The sequence below is a fragment of the Caloenas nicobarica genome, chromosome 23 (genome assembly GCF_036013445.1).
Source record: "Caloenas nicobarica isolate bCalNic1 chromosome 23, bCalNic1.hap1, whole genome shotgun sequence".
Lineage (NCBI taxonomy): Eukaryota > Metazoa > Chordata > Aves > Columbiformes > Columbidae > Caloenas > Caloenas nicobarica.
This window is the reverse complement of record NC_088267.1, coordinates 5,091,161-5,106,679: the sequence shown is the minus strand read 5'-3', so window position 1 is coordinate 5,106,679 and position 15,519 is coordinate 5,091,161. Positions and strand designations below refer to the sequence as shown.

Here is a 15,519-nt window from a genome sequence, read left to right as displayed (position 1 = left end):
TCTCCCACAGTTTTACATTAAGGATTCACAGCCCAATATCTCTCGCCCCTTCCCGGGTCAGGCGCCAGGTCCTCAGTTATCTAAAAACAACAGCTCTTCGTTAAGCGTTCCTTACAGTCAGTAACGGGGCTGTGACAGCGTGAGGCTCCTTCTCTCCTCACAGCGAGGGCGCCGCCGCCATCTTGTCGCTCTTTCGGCGGGAAAACAGCGCTGAGGGGACGGCGCCCACTGCGCCTGCGCCCTCTACTCGCCGCGAACGCGCATTCGCGCGTTCGCGGCGAGTAGAGGGCGCAGGCGCAGTGAGGGGAGAGCGGGTTTTGGCGCCGGCTGCTCTCGCCGGAAGCCCCGCGGGAAGTCTCGCGAGAGCCGGCGGGGCGGGCGGCGGTGGCGCTGCGTGCAGCTCCGGAGGGGTCTCCTCAGCCGCTCGGCTCCCCGCAGCGCCTGGGCCCTGCCGCTCGTTCCCTCCCTCCCTTCTTCCCTCTCCCTCCCGCGTCCAAGCGCCGCCATGTCCCGTTACCTGCGCCCCCCCAACACCTCGCTCTTCGTGCGGAACGTGGCCGACGACACCCGGTGAGTGGGGGCGGGTGTTAGCAGGGGGGGGGGGGGGTGCGCAGGCTTTGGCGGGCTCGCTAGGCCGCGCTGGCGGCTGAGGCCCGAGGGACCCGGGGCCCTCCCGGAGCGACGGGAGGGGAGGGGGAGAGACCGAGCAGCTCCTTTCCTCGCCTTTACCTTTCTCCCTGCCTTGCCTTCCGCCCCTTTTCTCCATTTTCCTCTCCCTCCTCGCCACGCTGCTCTATTTTCCCTTCTCTTCCCACGAGGGTCGGTTTCCAAACAACATCCAGCCAGAACAAAGCTGGGCCGGGAGAAAAGTGCAACTCTGGTCCCCGCGGTTTTGAGTTAGTCCAGCGGGATTTTCACGACGAGCCGCCGCTGCCCCCTTGGCAACGCCGCTGGAGTTTTTAACGGGCTTTGAAAACGCAGCGATTGTTCCAAGGAGGGAGAAAACGGCGCCTTTGCTGCGGGTGTCCCCACAAAATTCTTGGTGTAGTTGGTACCGTTAGGATGGTAATTGCTGCCAGTTTGGGGTGGAAGGTTATTGCGTTAATTGTTGGGTACCATGTCCTCTTGTGACGCTGTGGAGGGGGAGAAACAATCCTCTTTCCATCACAGTTGTGTTGTAGCAAAATCCTGTAAGGACTAAATATGTGCAGCAAATTAGTGAAATACATTTTAACAAGCAATTTTTAAAAATTTAAAGTGTGTATTGCACAGATTTTTATATATTACCTAGATTTTTAAAATAAACTGCCAGATTTCTCCATTTGTTTTTTACAGTTAATTATGTCCCTTTTGTCTTTCTCATCTGTAAAACATTCATAGAGCATATTAGTATAGAATGCGCAGGTGAATTAGAGCACTCTTATGTTTTTAATTATAGTAGAATTTGTATGGAAATCCCTGCAAGGTCCAGTTGTATAAAATACAAGCACGAGTTTTCAAACTTGCTGCCTGGGCAGCTTGCACCGAAGTTGTGCAGCAAATAACGGTAGCGTGGGCACAATGGAATGGAATGAATTAAGAACATTATTGTCATCAAAAGCGTCAGTAGCTTCAAATTAAAAATTTTAAATTTATTACCATGAATTTTCTTTCCTCTTTCTGGTGGTTTTACTGTAAGAACAGCCAAGGAGAACTATTACTTCCAAACTTTTTAGAAATAATGTGCATCTTATTGAGGCTTTTCACCATAAGCTTATTATTAGGCAGTACGTTCTTCCTAGAGATGGTTTCATTGTAAGATCTTGATGGTTTAGTTCCCTTCTGCCGTCATTGACTTTATGCACTGTAGGTTCTTTCCCAACCGATGAGAAGGAGAAATGAATAGTAGTAACTTATACCACATAAATACAGTATTACAGGGTCTTTCTCATGCAGGTCGTTGTCCTCAAATGACACAAAAATACACGTAAAGAAGCTGATGTGATTAAGAAACCTCTCAGTTGAGGAGACAGTAGTTTTTCCAAGTGTAGTTCCAGGTCTGTTCAGCAGTTTAGTGCTCCACTCTCTGGAAAAGCTGTCCTAAGGGCACGAGTGGTTGCTCACTCAAGTTTTGTTCTATTTGATGTGGTTGTAAGTATTGATTCTTCTATGGAGATGAGTTTGTGTGACTGGTTTATTATTATACTCTTTCCTTGGATCCTACGAGTTGGCATATGCGTGTTGCAAACGCATTGTCAAGAGTTACATGAGATACTTGAATAACAGTAATTCTTACATCCTTCTTTTTTCCTTTCTGCCCACCTTTCCTAGCACATCTTGCATTGAATTGACTAATATGTGTCACTTCTCATTTACACTCCTATTGTAGAGTTGTGCTGAACACAGGTTTCAAAATGCCAGGATGGATCTTAAGCATCCTGAGGCTTGAGTGTTTCAGAAAAGCCCCATGTGTTGCTTAGGAATGGACTGCTCAAACACTTTTTTCTCAAAAAATGTTTTGGTATGTGCATCTTCTACTGACTGCTTCCAAAAAGATGGATGGTCGTATCAATTGTAGATTTTCAATTTTTTTCTTTTTTCTTTTTTTTTTTTGTGGATGTTTTGTAACACCTTAAACAGTGGGGGGGAGGGGGGGAAAAAAACAAGAACAAAACATATAAGATATTTTTGATATTCTAGGTCTGAAGACTTGCGCCGTGAATTTGGTCGTTATGGGCCTATAGTTGATGTATACGTTCCACTTGACTTCTACACTCGTCGTCCCAGAGGATTTGCTTATGTTCAATATCCTTTCTTCAGATGGCTGATTAGTGAGGGGTGTTGAAGTTTGAAATTCAAGTTTGTGTGAGAGGTAACAAATCTAAATGAAACAGCAGTTTACTTTTGTGTTGTATCTAATAAGTGTCTTATATTGTGGTGTTTATTTTCGTAGATTAACTTCTCTCAATTGTTCTTTGCCTTTTTGCAAAACTTAAGTCCAGTAATATAAAAGCTTGCTTATGTCACTGAAATTAATACTATCTAATTTAAATGGAAATTTATCGCTGACTCAAAATTGTCTAGCACGTTTTTATTTTCACTGGTATGTAAGTAAACTTGTGCTTAGCAAACTGTGGCTGGTATTCATTGTTAATTTAACAAATGGAAACTGGAATCACTTGATCAAAATCAGATTGTATAAAAAATGAGGTGAAGTTTTTTCTTTAATATTGTCCCCTAATTTACTGTCCTCTGTTGTTGCCTCAGAATGTAAAGCTGTACAGTAATGGCGACCCCAAAGAGAAAGCATGAAAGAACCTTTAGAGTAGAGTTCAACAATTAAGGCAAGTAGACAAGCCAAAGACCTCTTAAGGATCAGGCTTGAAGAGAAGGGAGAGTTTGGGAAAAGAAAAAGTAAAGAAAAGCTGGAAGAAGGACAAGCCATAATGGGAGACAAAGCTTCGCTTTATCTGCAAAAGGGGGAAAAGGTTGTTTTTCAAAGTAAAAGATAAAGCCATCTGTCATTTTTGGCCAAGCATCTCATGACAAGTCCTTCTGACAAGCACTTAAAGAGTTAAAGGTCAAGATGAAGTTGAATGGTGGCCAAGATTAAAGGAGTCATACCTGATGTATCCTACAGAATAACAGTTTTTCTTCTGTTTGTCACGTAAGCAGCAATTTGATGAATGATTCTGGTTTAGTCCATTGACAAACCCTGTGATATTTCTCTTGTGAGTGCTATTGTAACTGTGCTCTTGAGTGAAAGTGCATTTGTTCTGGGTTTCTCAGAATCTACTCCTACAGCACTATGGTTTGGTTCTGCACAGGTGGTGCTAAGGATGAACTGAGTTGCTACCAGGAGAAAGGCAATTCCTTCTTTCAGGTCACAGCTGGAAGGAGGTGTGTGAATTACAATAGTGGTCAGTCTCACAGATTAAAATTGGTAAATTAGTAATGTCTGTGTTATTGAACGCCTGACCTGACTGATAGTGCAGGGAGTTTAGTGTGTGATTTTTATCTCAGACTGTTGAAGGTCTGGCATTACATAACTTAAACTTAAAAATCTGCTTGGGGGGGCGGGGTGGAGGGGGAAGCTTTACCCCAATTCTAAAATAATTAGACACATGTTGATTTTTACTGTTGGTATGCCTAGAATAATTTAAGAGCTAGGGTTTAATTTTCATAAAGTCAATGTAGTGGACAGACCTGAATGCCCGTTAACAAATGTATTTTGAAAAGGATACCGTTTTTTTGCCTTGCATAAGTACAAGTGGGAGAAGAAAAAAGTTAAGAGTATTACATAGCAGCTGCTTGCTGATGGATAAGTTCATGATCATATTATGAGATTTTAATTTTATTATAGGAGTTCTTAGCTGATGGTTAATAAAAAAATAATACATTTACTAGTGTGTACTGTAGCACGACCAATAGAACTTTAAAAAGAGGGGGAAAAAAAAGTAAAATTAGAAAATAACTGATTATTTTTTTTTATTTTAAATACCAAACCTGTAAACTAGTCAAATTCCCAAGTACCTTAACACTCACCACATTTGAAGATGTCCGTGATGCAGAGGATGCTCTCCATAATTTGGATCGAAAGTGGATTTGTGGTCGGCAAATAGAAATCCAGTTTGCACAGGGGGATCGGAAGAGTAAGTGCCTTGTGTGTGTTTCATCAGACTCTGATTTTAGCCTTAATGTTTATTACCAGGCAACATTACATGTGTTATTAGTTGTTGTGATATGTTCTTGTATATAAACAGTGTATGGATGTTTTGCTTTTTATCTAGTAATTATTAGTGACTCATTTTAATTAAAAACAGATAACTAAATATAACAGTCACTTACCACAATCTGATCCTTGCTGCTGGCTGAAGATTCTTAAGAGCTTTCTGTGCAGCTCTATCAAGCTTTCTTTGCAGAAACACAGCTGAAAATTCTCCCTGTCAAAATGAGTCGCCCAGTTTTAACGTATTGCAATGTTTCTGTTGTGTTGACGTGTATTAGTGATTCCGTGGTGACGTTTCCTAGCGCTCTCTAATAGCCAGCATTGAGGTAATGTCGTCGTTTTCATTTGGCTTCAAGCTAAAAGTAAATTTCAAGATATCTCAATTCAACATGGAAGAGAAGTCTTGCTTTCTGAACGGATACTTGTAAAGAGAACTTACATCTTTTCTATCTGTTATTCTTATATATATTCTTAATATATAGATAGATACAGGTATTACATTAAATTACTGCTTTTTTTACAGCACCGAATCAAATGAAAGCCAAGGAAGGGAGAAACCTGTACAGTTCTTCTCGTTACGATGACTATGACAGATACAGGCGATCTAGGAGTCGGAGTTACGAAAGGAGACGATCTAGAAGTCGTTCTTTTGATTACAGCTATAGAAGATCGTATAGTCCCAGAAAGTAAGTGTAGCCTGTGTTTGGCTTCAACTGCACAGCAGACTGGTGGAGGAGAAATGCCACACTGACTATTTAATTGTTAAAATTGTGAATAATCTCTTTCTATACTTGCTTTGTAATTACTTGTGGGAGTTACATATCTTGCATGCTACATCAAATCAGAAATATTGAATGAAATGATTCTGTGCTGCATTGAAGAGTAACTAAAAGCAAATGCACAGCTTAAAAAATAATTTATTAAGCACTTGTATACAAACATAGGTATTTGTCACCGTTTACTTTTTCTGATGTACCTTTTTAGCAGTAGACCTACTGGAAGACCTCGTCGTAGCAGAAGCCATTCGGACAATGATAGGTAAAATGCTTTTTACACCCTTTAAATTGCAAACTAGATCACTGTATTCCTTTTAACTATAGGTTTAAAAAAAAGTTTCTCCTGCAAAAAAAAATGGTAAACAATTTTTAATGTACTAGATGTCTAAGAATAGTGTTTTTACATTCAAATCTCCTCTCTCCCCTTTATTCTGATAGGTTCAAACACCGCAATCGATCTTTTTCAAGATCTAAGTCCAATTCAAGATCACGATCCAAGTCACAGCCCAAGAAAGAAATGAAGGCTAAGTCACGGTCTAGGTCTGCATCTCACACCAAATCTAGAGGCACCTCTAAAACAGATTCTAAAACACACTATAAGTCCAGCTCAAGATATGAAAAGGAGTCGAGAAAAAAAGAACCAGCTAGATCCAAATCACAGTCAAGATCACATTCTAGATCTAGGTCCAAATCCAGATCCAGGTCATGGACTAGTCCCAAGTCCAGTGGCCACTAACAGCATATCCACGTTGGTTTTAGGCATGTAAGATTCATTTACACACAGTTCAGTTTACTTAAATTATCAGGAATATGATGTTGCAACAGTGCTAAAAAATATTTTCTTTGTCAGTTTTCCCTGTAGCCGACAATGGTTAAAATTAAAACAGTGTTGAGAGGCCACTGAAAGAGAGAGAGAGAGAGGGAGAATGTCCATTTGGTTAAATGTCATGGGCAGCTACTGATTTGGTTGTGGTGTCTCTATGTATATTTTTGTAAAGATTTGCATTTTTAGTGCTTAGATATTGGTGATGACTTGATTGATCGTAACTTGCAACATTTAAAATGTCATACCCATAGAGAAATCGATATCAGTTTGTGCCGAACAGTTAAACCAACTGTTTAACTTGTTCTTTGATGCTCAATTTTGGGATGAAACGGAAAACTGGACAGCCGTAGCGCAACACTGACTGCTGTGAAACGCAGCCTGGCCGTTTTATGTTCCCATTGTTCAAAGGCAGGTTTCTGTGTTCTCCGTGCCCACTGACACAAGGAGGAGAGAGATTTTTGAGATTTCTCTTTAACTCTGCCATCCGAAGAGATGGTACTAACATTGCGTGTACGACATGGGGAGAGAGTCAGTCCTGGGAGCTCGTTCAGAGATTGTGCAGTGTCAGGATCGAGGCTTCACTGCTTTTGACCTGGCCGCTAGTACTGAGTGCGTGAGGGGAAAAAACCCCACACCTTGAAATGGAAAATTAAATTCACATTGCAGCAAATGGCAGAGCGACTAAGTATTAGGTTGTGTGTACATTTTATGCAGTTTTTGTATCTATTCTAAATTTTAGTGAGCAGTTAACCATAAAATTGCTTAGTTTTCCTGCTGTTAGATACAAGTAGATTGTTTCAAGTTGTGTGTGTGTGTACAGTATATAAGAACTAAACTTTTATGCCAATGACTCCCGTGGTTAGTTGGTGTATTCCTAGGTATAAAACTGTAGCCATCTCTCTTCTGGAGTAGCCCAGGCTTGCTTTTACACTGCAAACAGTATTGGGTCAAGCAAGCCTGAATCACTTCTTCCTGGGAACAGATAGTGGTTTGGTTACAAGATTTCATTTTCCTTAAGAACAAATGTTTGAAGCTGGATATGAACAAGAGCTGCATCTCTAGCTATTTAGTTCTCACTAATACACTATATTTAGTGAACTGAATGTGAACAATAACAAAACCAGTGTGTAATCTTACCAGTATTTCTCTAGAAAGCAAATACTTTGTTATGAAAATGGCTTTTGGCATCGTTTTTTCTAGTTACCTTCAAAAGCCAGCGTCAAACACACGGAGTTCCTTGCTGTCTTATGTAGTAGCATATAAAGACATTGATTTCCAAAAGTTTTTTTTTAGAGAAATGTCTTAGGTTTGGGGTTTAGCGTTCTCAGCAGGGCCTTTGAAGAAACACAGATGGCTGTGAAATCTCGGCAGTGGAACGTGCTTAGGGGGTTGATTCTAGAACCTTTGTACATTTGATAGTATTTCTAATTTTTTCTTTACTGTTTGCAGTTAATGTTCATGTTCCGCTATGCAATCATTTATATGCACGTTCCTTTAATTTTGTAGACTTTCCTGGATGTATAGTTTAAAAAACAGCAAAAAGTCTATTTAAAACTGTAGCAGTAGCGTGCAGCTCTAGCAGAGGAAAGTTGTGGGATTAAACTTTGTATTTCCTTTCTTATAGAAGCTTCTAAAAAGGTATTTTTATATGTTCTTTTTAACAAATATTGTGTACTACCTTTAAAACATTGATGTTTTGATCAAAATACCTAAAGACCCAGCTTATTTTCTGCTTGCTGTAAATTTAGCAAACATGCTGTAATAAAAAAATGAAGGAAATACTGATCCACTGGAATTATTGTAGCTGTAGAATTTGACTCCAGAGCATGGTTAGGAGTAGAGCTGTGCATCCCTTATGGAGTAAAATCCTTACTATGGTATTTCAGTAAAGTCAGGAATTTATCATGTAATGTCTGAATAAATATCATTTCACATTTTAAAAGGGGTACTAGACAAAATAAGAATGATAAGCATATGTTTTAGTCTAATATATTGAAATTACTTTTCCATTAACTTCTGTTATTGCTGGATGGACTTCCCGATGGTTATAGCTCAGATATGATTAGCCAGGTTATGAACTACTTCAAATCAGCAATCGAAGATTCATATAGAGCCAAATTGCTCGTATCACCTTATCGATTTATATTTGCCGTATCAAAAATTGTGCCAGCAGTGGTTCTCTAGAAGGTGGTAAAACTTTGCTGATGACTTTTAAAGTTCAAGCTGCCTCCTGGCACTTGTGGTATTTACAACTAGTTCTTATGCCACTGAATGAAAAAAAACTCAGAAAAGCTCTTAATTGCTTTGATAAACCCGCCGTTCCACTTTGTTAGTCGAGCTGTGATTATCCTGTAGCTGTCCATAAAAACAGCTCGTCACAGAAGGAAACCCCCACCCTTTTTCAGCTTGCTTAAAAGAATATGGTTGTCCAGACTAAAATCCTGCTTAAATATGGTCCACCTGACTGTGGTGTGGGAAAGCTGGTTGTATTTTTGTCAGCAGCCTGCAAGGGGGTGCTGTAATTAATGTTCTTGTTAGTCCAGCCAGAATTACAGCTGGATGGGTGGGGAGGAGGGAGGAGAAATCTGTGTCCAGGCTGAGGTTCTCATCTGAGACTGCCGAGTAACAGTAACTTGATTTTGTCAGCATGTCCTTATATTGTGTGCCTCAACATTTATATATAGCACAGTTTAATTTTTTTTTTTTGTTTTGAAAATCCAATTCATTGCAAGTATAATGTAGTATCTGCCAGTTCTGATGGTTCTTTCTTTCTCTCCCAGAGGTAGGACTAAACTTTGACTTGACTTGTGTATATGAACAAGCCAGAAAAGCCGAACACAAACCCACGATGTTTCAAGAGTGCATGAATAAAGATGTTGTCCTAGTTCTTGCTCCCATGGAAAAATTGTGAAGAAGCTGTTCTGTGGGCCTTTCAGTTGGGGACCGAGTTAGCAGGATGTGGCCAAAAAGGGCAGGGAATGTTCACGCATTCACGCAAGTCAAGCCACAGCCCATCTAGATAAACATCTCCCTTGATGCAGGTATTTTAGTCCTGGTCTAAAAACCAAAAAGCAGTAGCCTGTCTGGTGCAAGCTACCCGCAGGTTATGCACAGCTGGAATGCAAGAACAACACGCAGGCTACAAAAGATCACGTATAGGCATCTTTCTTGTGGAGTCTCAAGACCGGTGGGAATTCTGATGGGGTGTTTTTTTTTTTCCTGTGGTAAACTAGATTTTTGTCATTCCTGCAAAATATGTAGAATTGAAGTAGTATGTTAAAAAAAAAAAAAAAAAATTCTACTGAAAGTTAATGGCTGTGCTCCTAAGTATCTGCAGCGGATTGATTGATCTCAGCAGTAATAGAAGGCTCTGTTGGAACTTCTTTTTCACCAAAAGTCCATGCACCCAACTGATAATTAAAAAATATTAAATTTACTGTTTAAGTAGCTGGGTGTCTCAATTAGGGACTATAATAGGCTGGTCTCTGAAAGCTTAATGTTATCCTTTCTATGTCTTTTAAAGATGTTTAAATGTACAGTATAATGGCTTTATTCAAAGTGGAATTTCAGTTTAAATGTTATTTTGAGCTCTTTTCTTGGAAAGAGCTTTTTTTTTTCCTTGCTGTTTAGTCTGGGTAACAGCTTGAACTATGTTCAGAAAGGGCAATTGGATTGATCTACATCGCAGCACTGCTACTTGATTTTTTTTGGCAGGAATGTTGCAGATTAACACTTTGAAGTACAAAGGGATAAACTTACACATTTTTAGGACATAATTATCCATTAATAATTGCTGGGTTTCTCCATTTATCTTGTAACTTGCTTAAAAAGTCTGTAGTCCATTGCTATAATATTTGTCTGAAGATGCTCTTACTGATGAGACTATTTAGGAAGGGAAGACTATGTACCCTGTAGTGTGTTTGATCAAAAGATGCTAATGTTTTATTCATACACATCCTTTCTTCTTGAGTTTTGTGTTCCATCTGTGCAAATAACCCTGTGAATTGGGAATAAAATGTACAAGTTTTGACTATAACTCGAGAGCACCTTCTGACTTAATTAATGCAGCCGTAGTCTGATGGAGATGGGTCCCCGAGCACTGAACACCCAAGAAGTTCCCTCTGACCCAGCAGAGCAGAGAGTGGGATCACAGCTGGGCTGAGCTTAAGCTCATCTGCTTGCACATCTGACTTTGCTGGGCAGAGCCCAGTAGCCCCTCAGCAGCTTTGGTTTGTCTTTTTGAGTAAATTCAGTGTTAATTTTCCAGCCCTGCGTTCACCCTGTAGGTGAAGAAACTCCATCATTGGGATTTCCAGACCTACAGATTCTTAACAGATAAAGACAATTCTGAAGACTTTCTTGCCAGTTAAGGATATAAAAGGGGTATTTAAATACATTAATCCATCTGCTGAAGTGTTAGAGCTTTATAGAACCCTTGAGCTGCCAAAATGCCATAATTCCAGTTTTCCGTCACCATCGTACAATAAATAGATGCTTTTAGGGGGTGAAAAGTTTTTTATTTAAATTTTGTGTTGTTTCCAATTTGTACATAGACCATTAGTAATTGACAATTTGAAGTTGAATACACAGAATTGTAACTGGGAAACAGCTCCTTTGCTGGTGAAGGTCCAGGTCACAAAAACAAAGTTTAACAACTGCCAATTCCATCTTATTTGGAGTGTTAAGATTTGTAAACATTCAACCAGCTGCCAATGAATTTTGAATGTACAGAACATCTCAAAGATCATTTCACAATCTGCAAAACTCCCTTTCAAGTTACTATTTTTTTTTTTTTTTTTAGTAGTTCCTGCATTTTAAAAGAACCTTGCAATGTGTTGTCACAGGTCAGTTGTTTCTGTTCCAGGATCAACTGACCCGTGACAGCACCCGGAGCTGTGCTGGCAGCTGCCCCAGCCTACCTGCACAAATTCTCAAGTCCTGGGACAAAATAACCTTGTAGCATTGACTGATTTTAGAAATAGAAACACTGTTACAATACCTCCGATTCATCCAGCACCCAAACTCTCAGCCATTTGTATTTCTTGTGAAACATCCAATTTGATTTTGAACACCTTATTCTTGGTGTGTTTTGATCATTAAATACACACCTCTCAGATACATTCAGAACATTAATCTTAAAATTCACAGCTTTTTTTAAAATATTTTTTGTTTTATTAAAAAATTCTAAATAAGCCTTTTTTGCACCAAGTTTACTTTAAAAAAAGAATGAGCTCACAACCAAGTAAAACGTGCGTATTCACTGTATGTTAAGTGCAATGGCACAGCCACAAATGTCTTTTTTTAAACAAAATATTTTTTTTTTTTTAAATCAGGCCATGTAATCCACATGGCCATCTTACATTCAGCAGTTTTGTACTAAAAATACTTCTGTGCAGGAAAGCCCAGCATAAATTTACATATGCTACAAAGTCTTACATTTATTTACATGGCTCTGTCTTCCCTATGAGAACACTTAATACCTGCCACAAGCTACTGTAACTTAAAACAATTATTACAGGATAACCAATTTAAGAGCATTTTTCACCATTTTAAAAACTGACACAAAAATGCATTTTAGAACTCATCAGTGCAATTGGAATACAAAGGATTTTTGGATATTTTTTGGCAGTCACCTGGCAATGCAGCGTCGCTAATTGGCAACTAGAGCTGGACAGAGACAATTTCAGAGTTCCCTGATGTTTCAATTTCAGATTTCCTTGCAGGAATACACACCGATATGGTTCCTAGAACTCCATTTTAGTCACAGGCTTGAAGTGTTTGTCCATCAATCCAAAAGTGCCAAATAAGACAATCTGGTTTATCTAGTGGCCAGGTGGGGCCTCTTCTGCTTGGCAAATCTGCAGTTTAACTATCAATTTTGAAAGGCAGCAAAGTACCTGCCTAAAGCTTTCAGTGCATTTTTTCCCAGATAATGCTGCATTAAGTTAGGTAAGAGCTGGTTTTCTAACACCAAAAAGTAGTCAATTCCAATTTTGAGGCAGTCCCATTTACTCTTACAATAAATGGTGAGTGTCCAGAATTTGATTAGATTGATTGTAGAGAAAATACCTATTTCACAGTGAACACAGCACACAACTTTGGATGCAAAACAGGAGGGGAATGTAAACGTCCAGCCCCTTCTATCCCATGCAGCAAGAACATCCAGCTCTGTACAGCTGGGCACTGCACTTAAAATTCTCAAATTTGAAACCCTGTAAATTTAAATAACTTTAAAAATATGAAAAGTTACATCTCAAGCCTGGACTTTAAGTAATGTTTTAAGCTGAAATGTCATCATTTCTTTATCAGAAGGTTTAAAAGAAACAGGTACCCAGTGACTTGGTGGCTTGGGAAGAACACTTGGTGAGGGCGGCTCACTAAATTTTGCTCCAGCATAGTTCTGATTGGTTTGAGGTGTGAAAAACAGGTTGCGATTCACTAAAGCAGGACTCCAATTTTGATTGTTGGGGAAATGAACGTTGTTCTTTCCCCCTTTTTGCATGGCCTGCCATGCACCAGATGCTGAGTTGCATCCGTGTCCTCTCTCTTTCTTCATATAGGTCTTCATCTGCGAATTCTGGTCTTTATTCTTCTGCCTGTTTTTAAGCTGTTGATGGTTCTTGGTGGTATTTCTAGTCTGGGGAACTGGAATGTTGAATCTTTCTCCACCACCCATCTTCAACTTCAATGTCACCTGTAAAAACAGCAGGAGAAGTCAGTGGAGTTTGCATTACTACTGTTTTTTAAAATAGAAAATATGCAGAGAATTTTTAGATTCTAAGGAAGGGAACTGAAATCAATCTAACCAAACTGAGATCCAACTACTAGATATGCTTCTCAGCAAAAGGTGTTACTGGAAGAATGTGAAACACATGTTGGTCATAAAAATACAGTGCCAAATTTAAGGTGTTAGTATTTAATCCAAGACACTTAAACCAAGCTTTTTTACACCTCAAGATCTGGGCAGTTTGCACTGATAAAGCCGCTCCCCAGTCTTTCTTCTAAGTGCCAGAATTACTGTGATAAACCCAAAGTGAGCTGAAAACAACCTCAAAGGGAAAAGCAGTGATTTGTAAGTGAATTTCCAAAGCAGCCGGGCAGATCCTATCACACCTTCAGCTCACCCTTCAGCGCCGCGTTCCCTCCCACCCCATTTACCTTTCAGTTGTCTTCTCAGACTCAGCGCTCTCCAACTCCTGCCCCCTTTCTTGCTTCCAAGCCTGAAAAAGCAGGTGCTGCCTTTCGCTGGACTCCTTCCTTTGGCCAGGAATCGAAGTTTTCATGGGCTGATCTGCTGTATTCAGCCAGGGAGCCGAGCCCAACATCGGATTCTCGGCACAGATGCTCCGAAGGAGAAGTCCCACTGCATGAATGAGAAAGAAGTTTCGATTCAGGTTCAGGAAACAACAGTTTCTCTTTCAAATTTGGAAGGAGAAAAAAAAGCAGCTGGACTAATTCAGAAAGTCAGTTGGGTTTCTTATTTGTTAAAGATGGCAATACATTTCAAACTAAAAAAAAAAAACAGACAAAGATGGCAGTGTTTATCCTACTCTATATAAACTTCACCATCATACTTAGTATTTTACAGAGAACAGTATATTTATCATGCTCTATACATATCTTAGTAAGTATTTCAATAGGCAAGCAAGAATCTTGTCCTTTAACAGGGAAAAAAAAAAAGAGTCAAATACACGAATACACTGGAAAATATTCTGGGATGAAGCCTTAGGGAACTACAGCTTCGATGCACCTCTCCTCAGCACAAAGAAACCCTGAAAAGCACAATTCCTGACCCCCAATGTCCCAACACCCCCATGAAGCCCCAAAGCCTCGTCCACCCACGGCAACACAGCTCCATTGCTCAGTGTCACTTTTTTCTTTAACCTCCGTTAGCAAAGAAATTCCTCTTTAACTCTTAAAACAACTTCCTGTTTACCCCACGGCTCGTCCTCTCCTGAAATCATATTTAGTATTTTAAGCACTCCAGTCTGTTCACCTGCCCCTAATCGACGTGTCACTTCAGAGCCTCAGGCACCCCCAGCCCATTTATCTCTAAAGCTCCAGGAAGAGCCGCCCATCTCAGTTTTAGTCACAAGGCTGGAAATCAAGGCCTGAGGTACCGTCATTAGCACGAACGAAGCTTGTTTGTTCCCACCGGAGAAGCCCTCACAGGCCCAGCGCTTAGTTCCAAACTTTATATCTTTATCCTGCCCGCGGCCCCCGGCCCCTCGTCCCGCCTGAGCCCCCGGGGAGCCGGGAACCCCCGGCCCCGCTCCCCCAACAACGGAGCGGCCCAGCGAGCACAACATGGCGGCCACAGCGCCCGGCCCTCCCGCACCGCTCCGCCCTTACCGACTTCTGTCCGTCTCGTTCGCACGACAGCACAGATACACACACACAGGCCCTTAGGAACCGACCCTGCTGCTCCTCCGCCGTCACTCTCCGACACCCCCGACTCAAACCACAACCCCAACCCCTCCGCCGCTGCCTCTCTACCTCCCACACAAAATGGCCGCTGCTTCCCTACGCCGTATAACCCACTCACCCTCCACCCCCCCTCCACAAGCTACGCCGCTCCAGCCAATAGGAGCGCGCTTCCCGCTCTCTCCGCCAATCAAAACCAAGACCCGCCTTGTTGCCGGGAGGAGACGGGGCAGACTGGCCGCCGTGGGCGGGCGGGGCCGCCGTTTGAATCTCCTCAGCGCAGGGCAGCCCGGGAGTGCGGCAGCGGAGCTTTGTCCGGACAGCGGCCGCGGCCCCCCGGGGTCACGGAATCCCAGAATGTCAGGGGTTGGAAGGGACCACGAAAGCTCATCCAGTCCAACCCCCCCGCCGGAGCAGGAACACCCAGATGAGGTTACACAGGAAGGTGTCCAGGCGGGTTGGAATGTCTGCAGAGAAGGAGACTCCACAACCTCCCTGGGCAGCCTGGGCCAGGCTCTGCCACCCTCACTGGGAACAAGTTTCTTCTCATCTTTAAGTGGAACCTCCTGTGTTCCAGTTTGCACCCATTGCCCCTTGTCCTATCACTGGCTGTCACCCAGAAGAGCCTGGCTCCATCCTCCTGACACTCCCCCTTTCCATATTGATCCCCATGAACGAGTCAGCCCTCAGTCTCCTCTTCTCCAGCTCAGAGCCCCAGCTCCTCAGCCTTTCCTCACACGGGAGATGCTCCACTCCCTTCAGCATCTTCGTGGCTGCGCTGGGCT

General features: G+C 41.6%; 2 protein-coding genes across 6 annotated transcripts; one reads left to right on the top strand and one right to left on the bottom strand.

Annotated features, from left to right (window-relative positions):
- The first annotated feature begins 365 nt into the window (after positions 1–365).
- SRSF10 (serine and arginine rich splicing factor 10) lies at positions 366–10,346 on the top strand. Of its 5 annotated transcripts, XM_065650490.1 has the most exons (7): positions 366–570; positions 2,680–2,786; positions 4,530–4,631; positions 5,232–5,394; positions 5,693–5,746; positions 5,923–6,024; positions 9,091–10,346. In XM_065650490.1, exons 1-7 carry the CDS (start codon positions 506–508, stop codon positions 9,107–9,109), a joined length of 612 nt encoding a protein of 203 aa, XP_065506562.1. In that variant the 5' UTR covers positions 366–505; the 3' UTR covers positions 9,110–10,346. The 5 variants fall into 5 exon arrangements, with proteins under 5 accessions (XP_065506562.1, XP_065506564.1, XP_065506563.1 ...); XM_065650492.1 differs by lacking the exon at positions 5,923–6,024 and having other exon boundaries at positions 5,696–5,746; XM_065650491.1 differs by lacking the exon at positions 5,923–6,024.
- A 459-nt stretch (positions 10,347–10,805) lies between these two features.
- PNRC2 (proline rich nuclear receptor coactivator 2) lies at positions 10,806–14,819 on the bottom strand. The gene is made up of 3 exons (XM_065650493.1): positions 14,663–14,819; positions 13,469–13,673; positions 10,806–13,004 (listed from the first exon to the last, which is right to left on the bottom strand). Exon 3 carries the CDS (start codon positions 12,984–12,986, stop codon positions 12,564–12,566), a length of 423 nt encoding a protein of 140 aa, XP_065506565.1. The 5' UTR covers positions 12,987–13,004; positions 13,469–13,673; positions 14,663–14,819; the 3' UTR covers positions 10,806–12,563.
- Positions 14,820–15,519: the final 700 nt, after the last annotated feature.

Coding starts and splice junctions, on each gene's coding strand:
- SRSF10 (XM_065650488.1), top strand. CDS start 506: ATGTCCCGTTACCTGCGCCCCCCCAACACCTCGCTCTTCGTGCGGAAC. Junction 2,787..4,529: donor AGGATTTGCTTATGTTCAAT/ATCCTTTCTTCA, acceptor CACTCACCACAT/TTGAAGATGTCCGTGATGCA. Junction 4,632..5,231: donor TGCACAGGGGGATCGGAAGA/GTAAGTGCCTTG, acceptor CTTTTTTTACAG/CACCGAATCAAATGAAAGCC.
- PNRC2 (XM_065650493.1), bottom strand. CDS start 12,986: ATGGGTGGTGGAGAAAGATTCAACATTCCAGTTCCCCAGACTAGAAAT.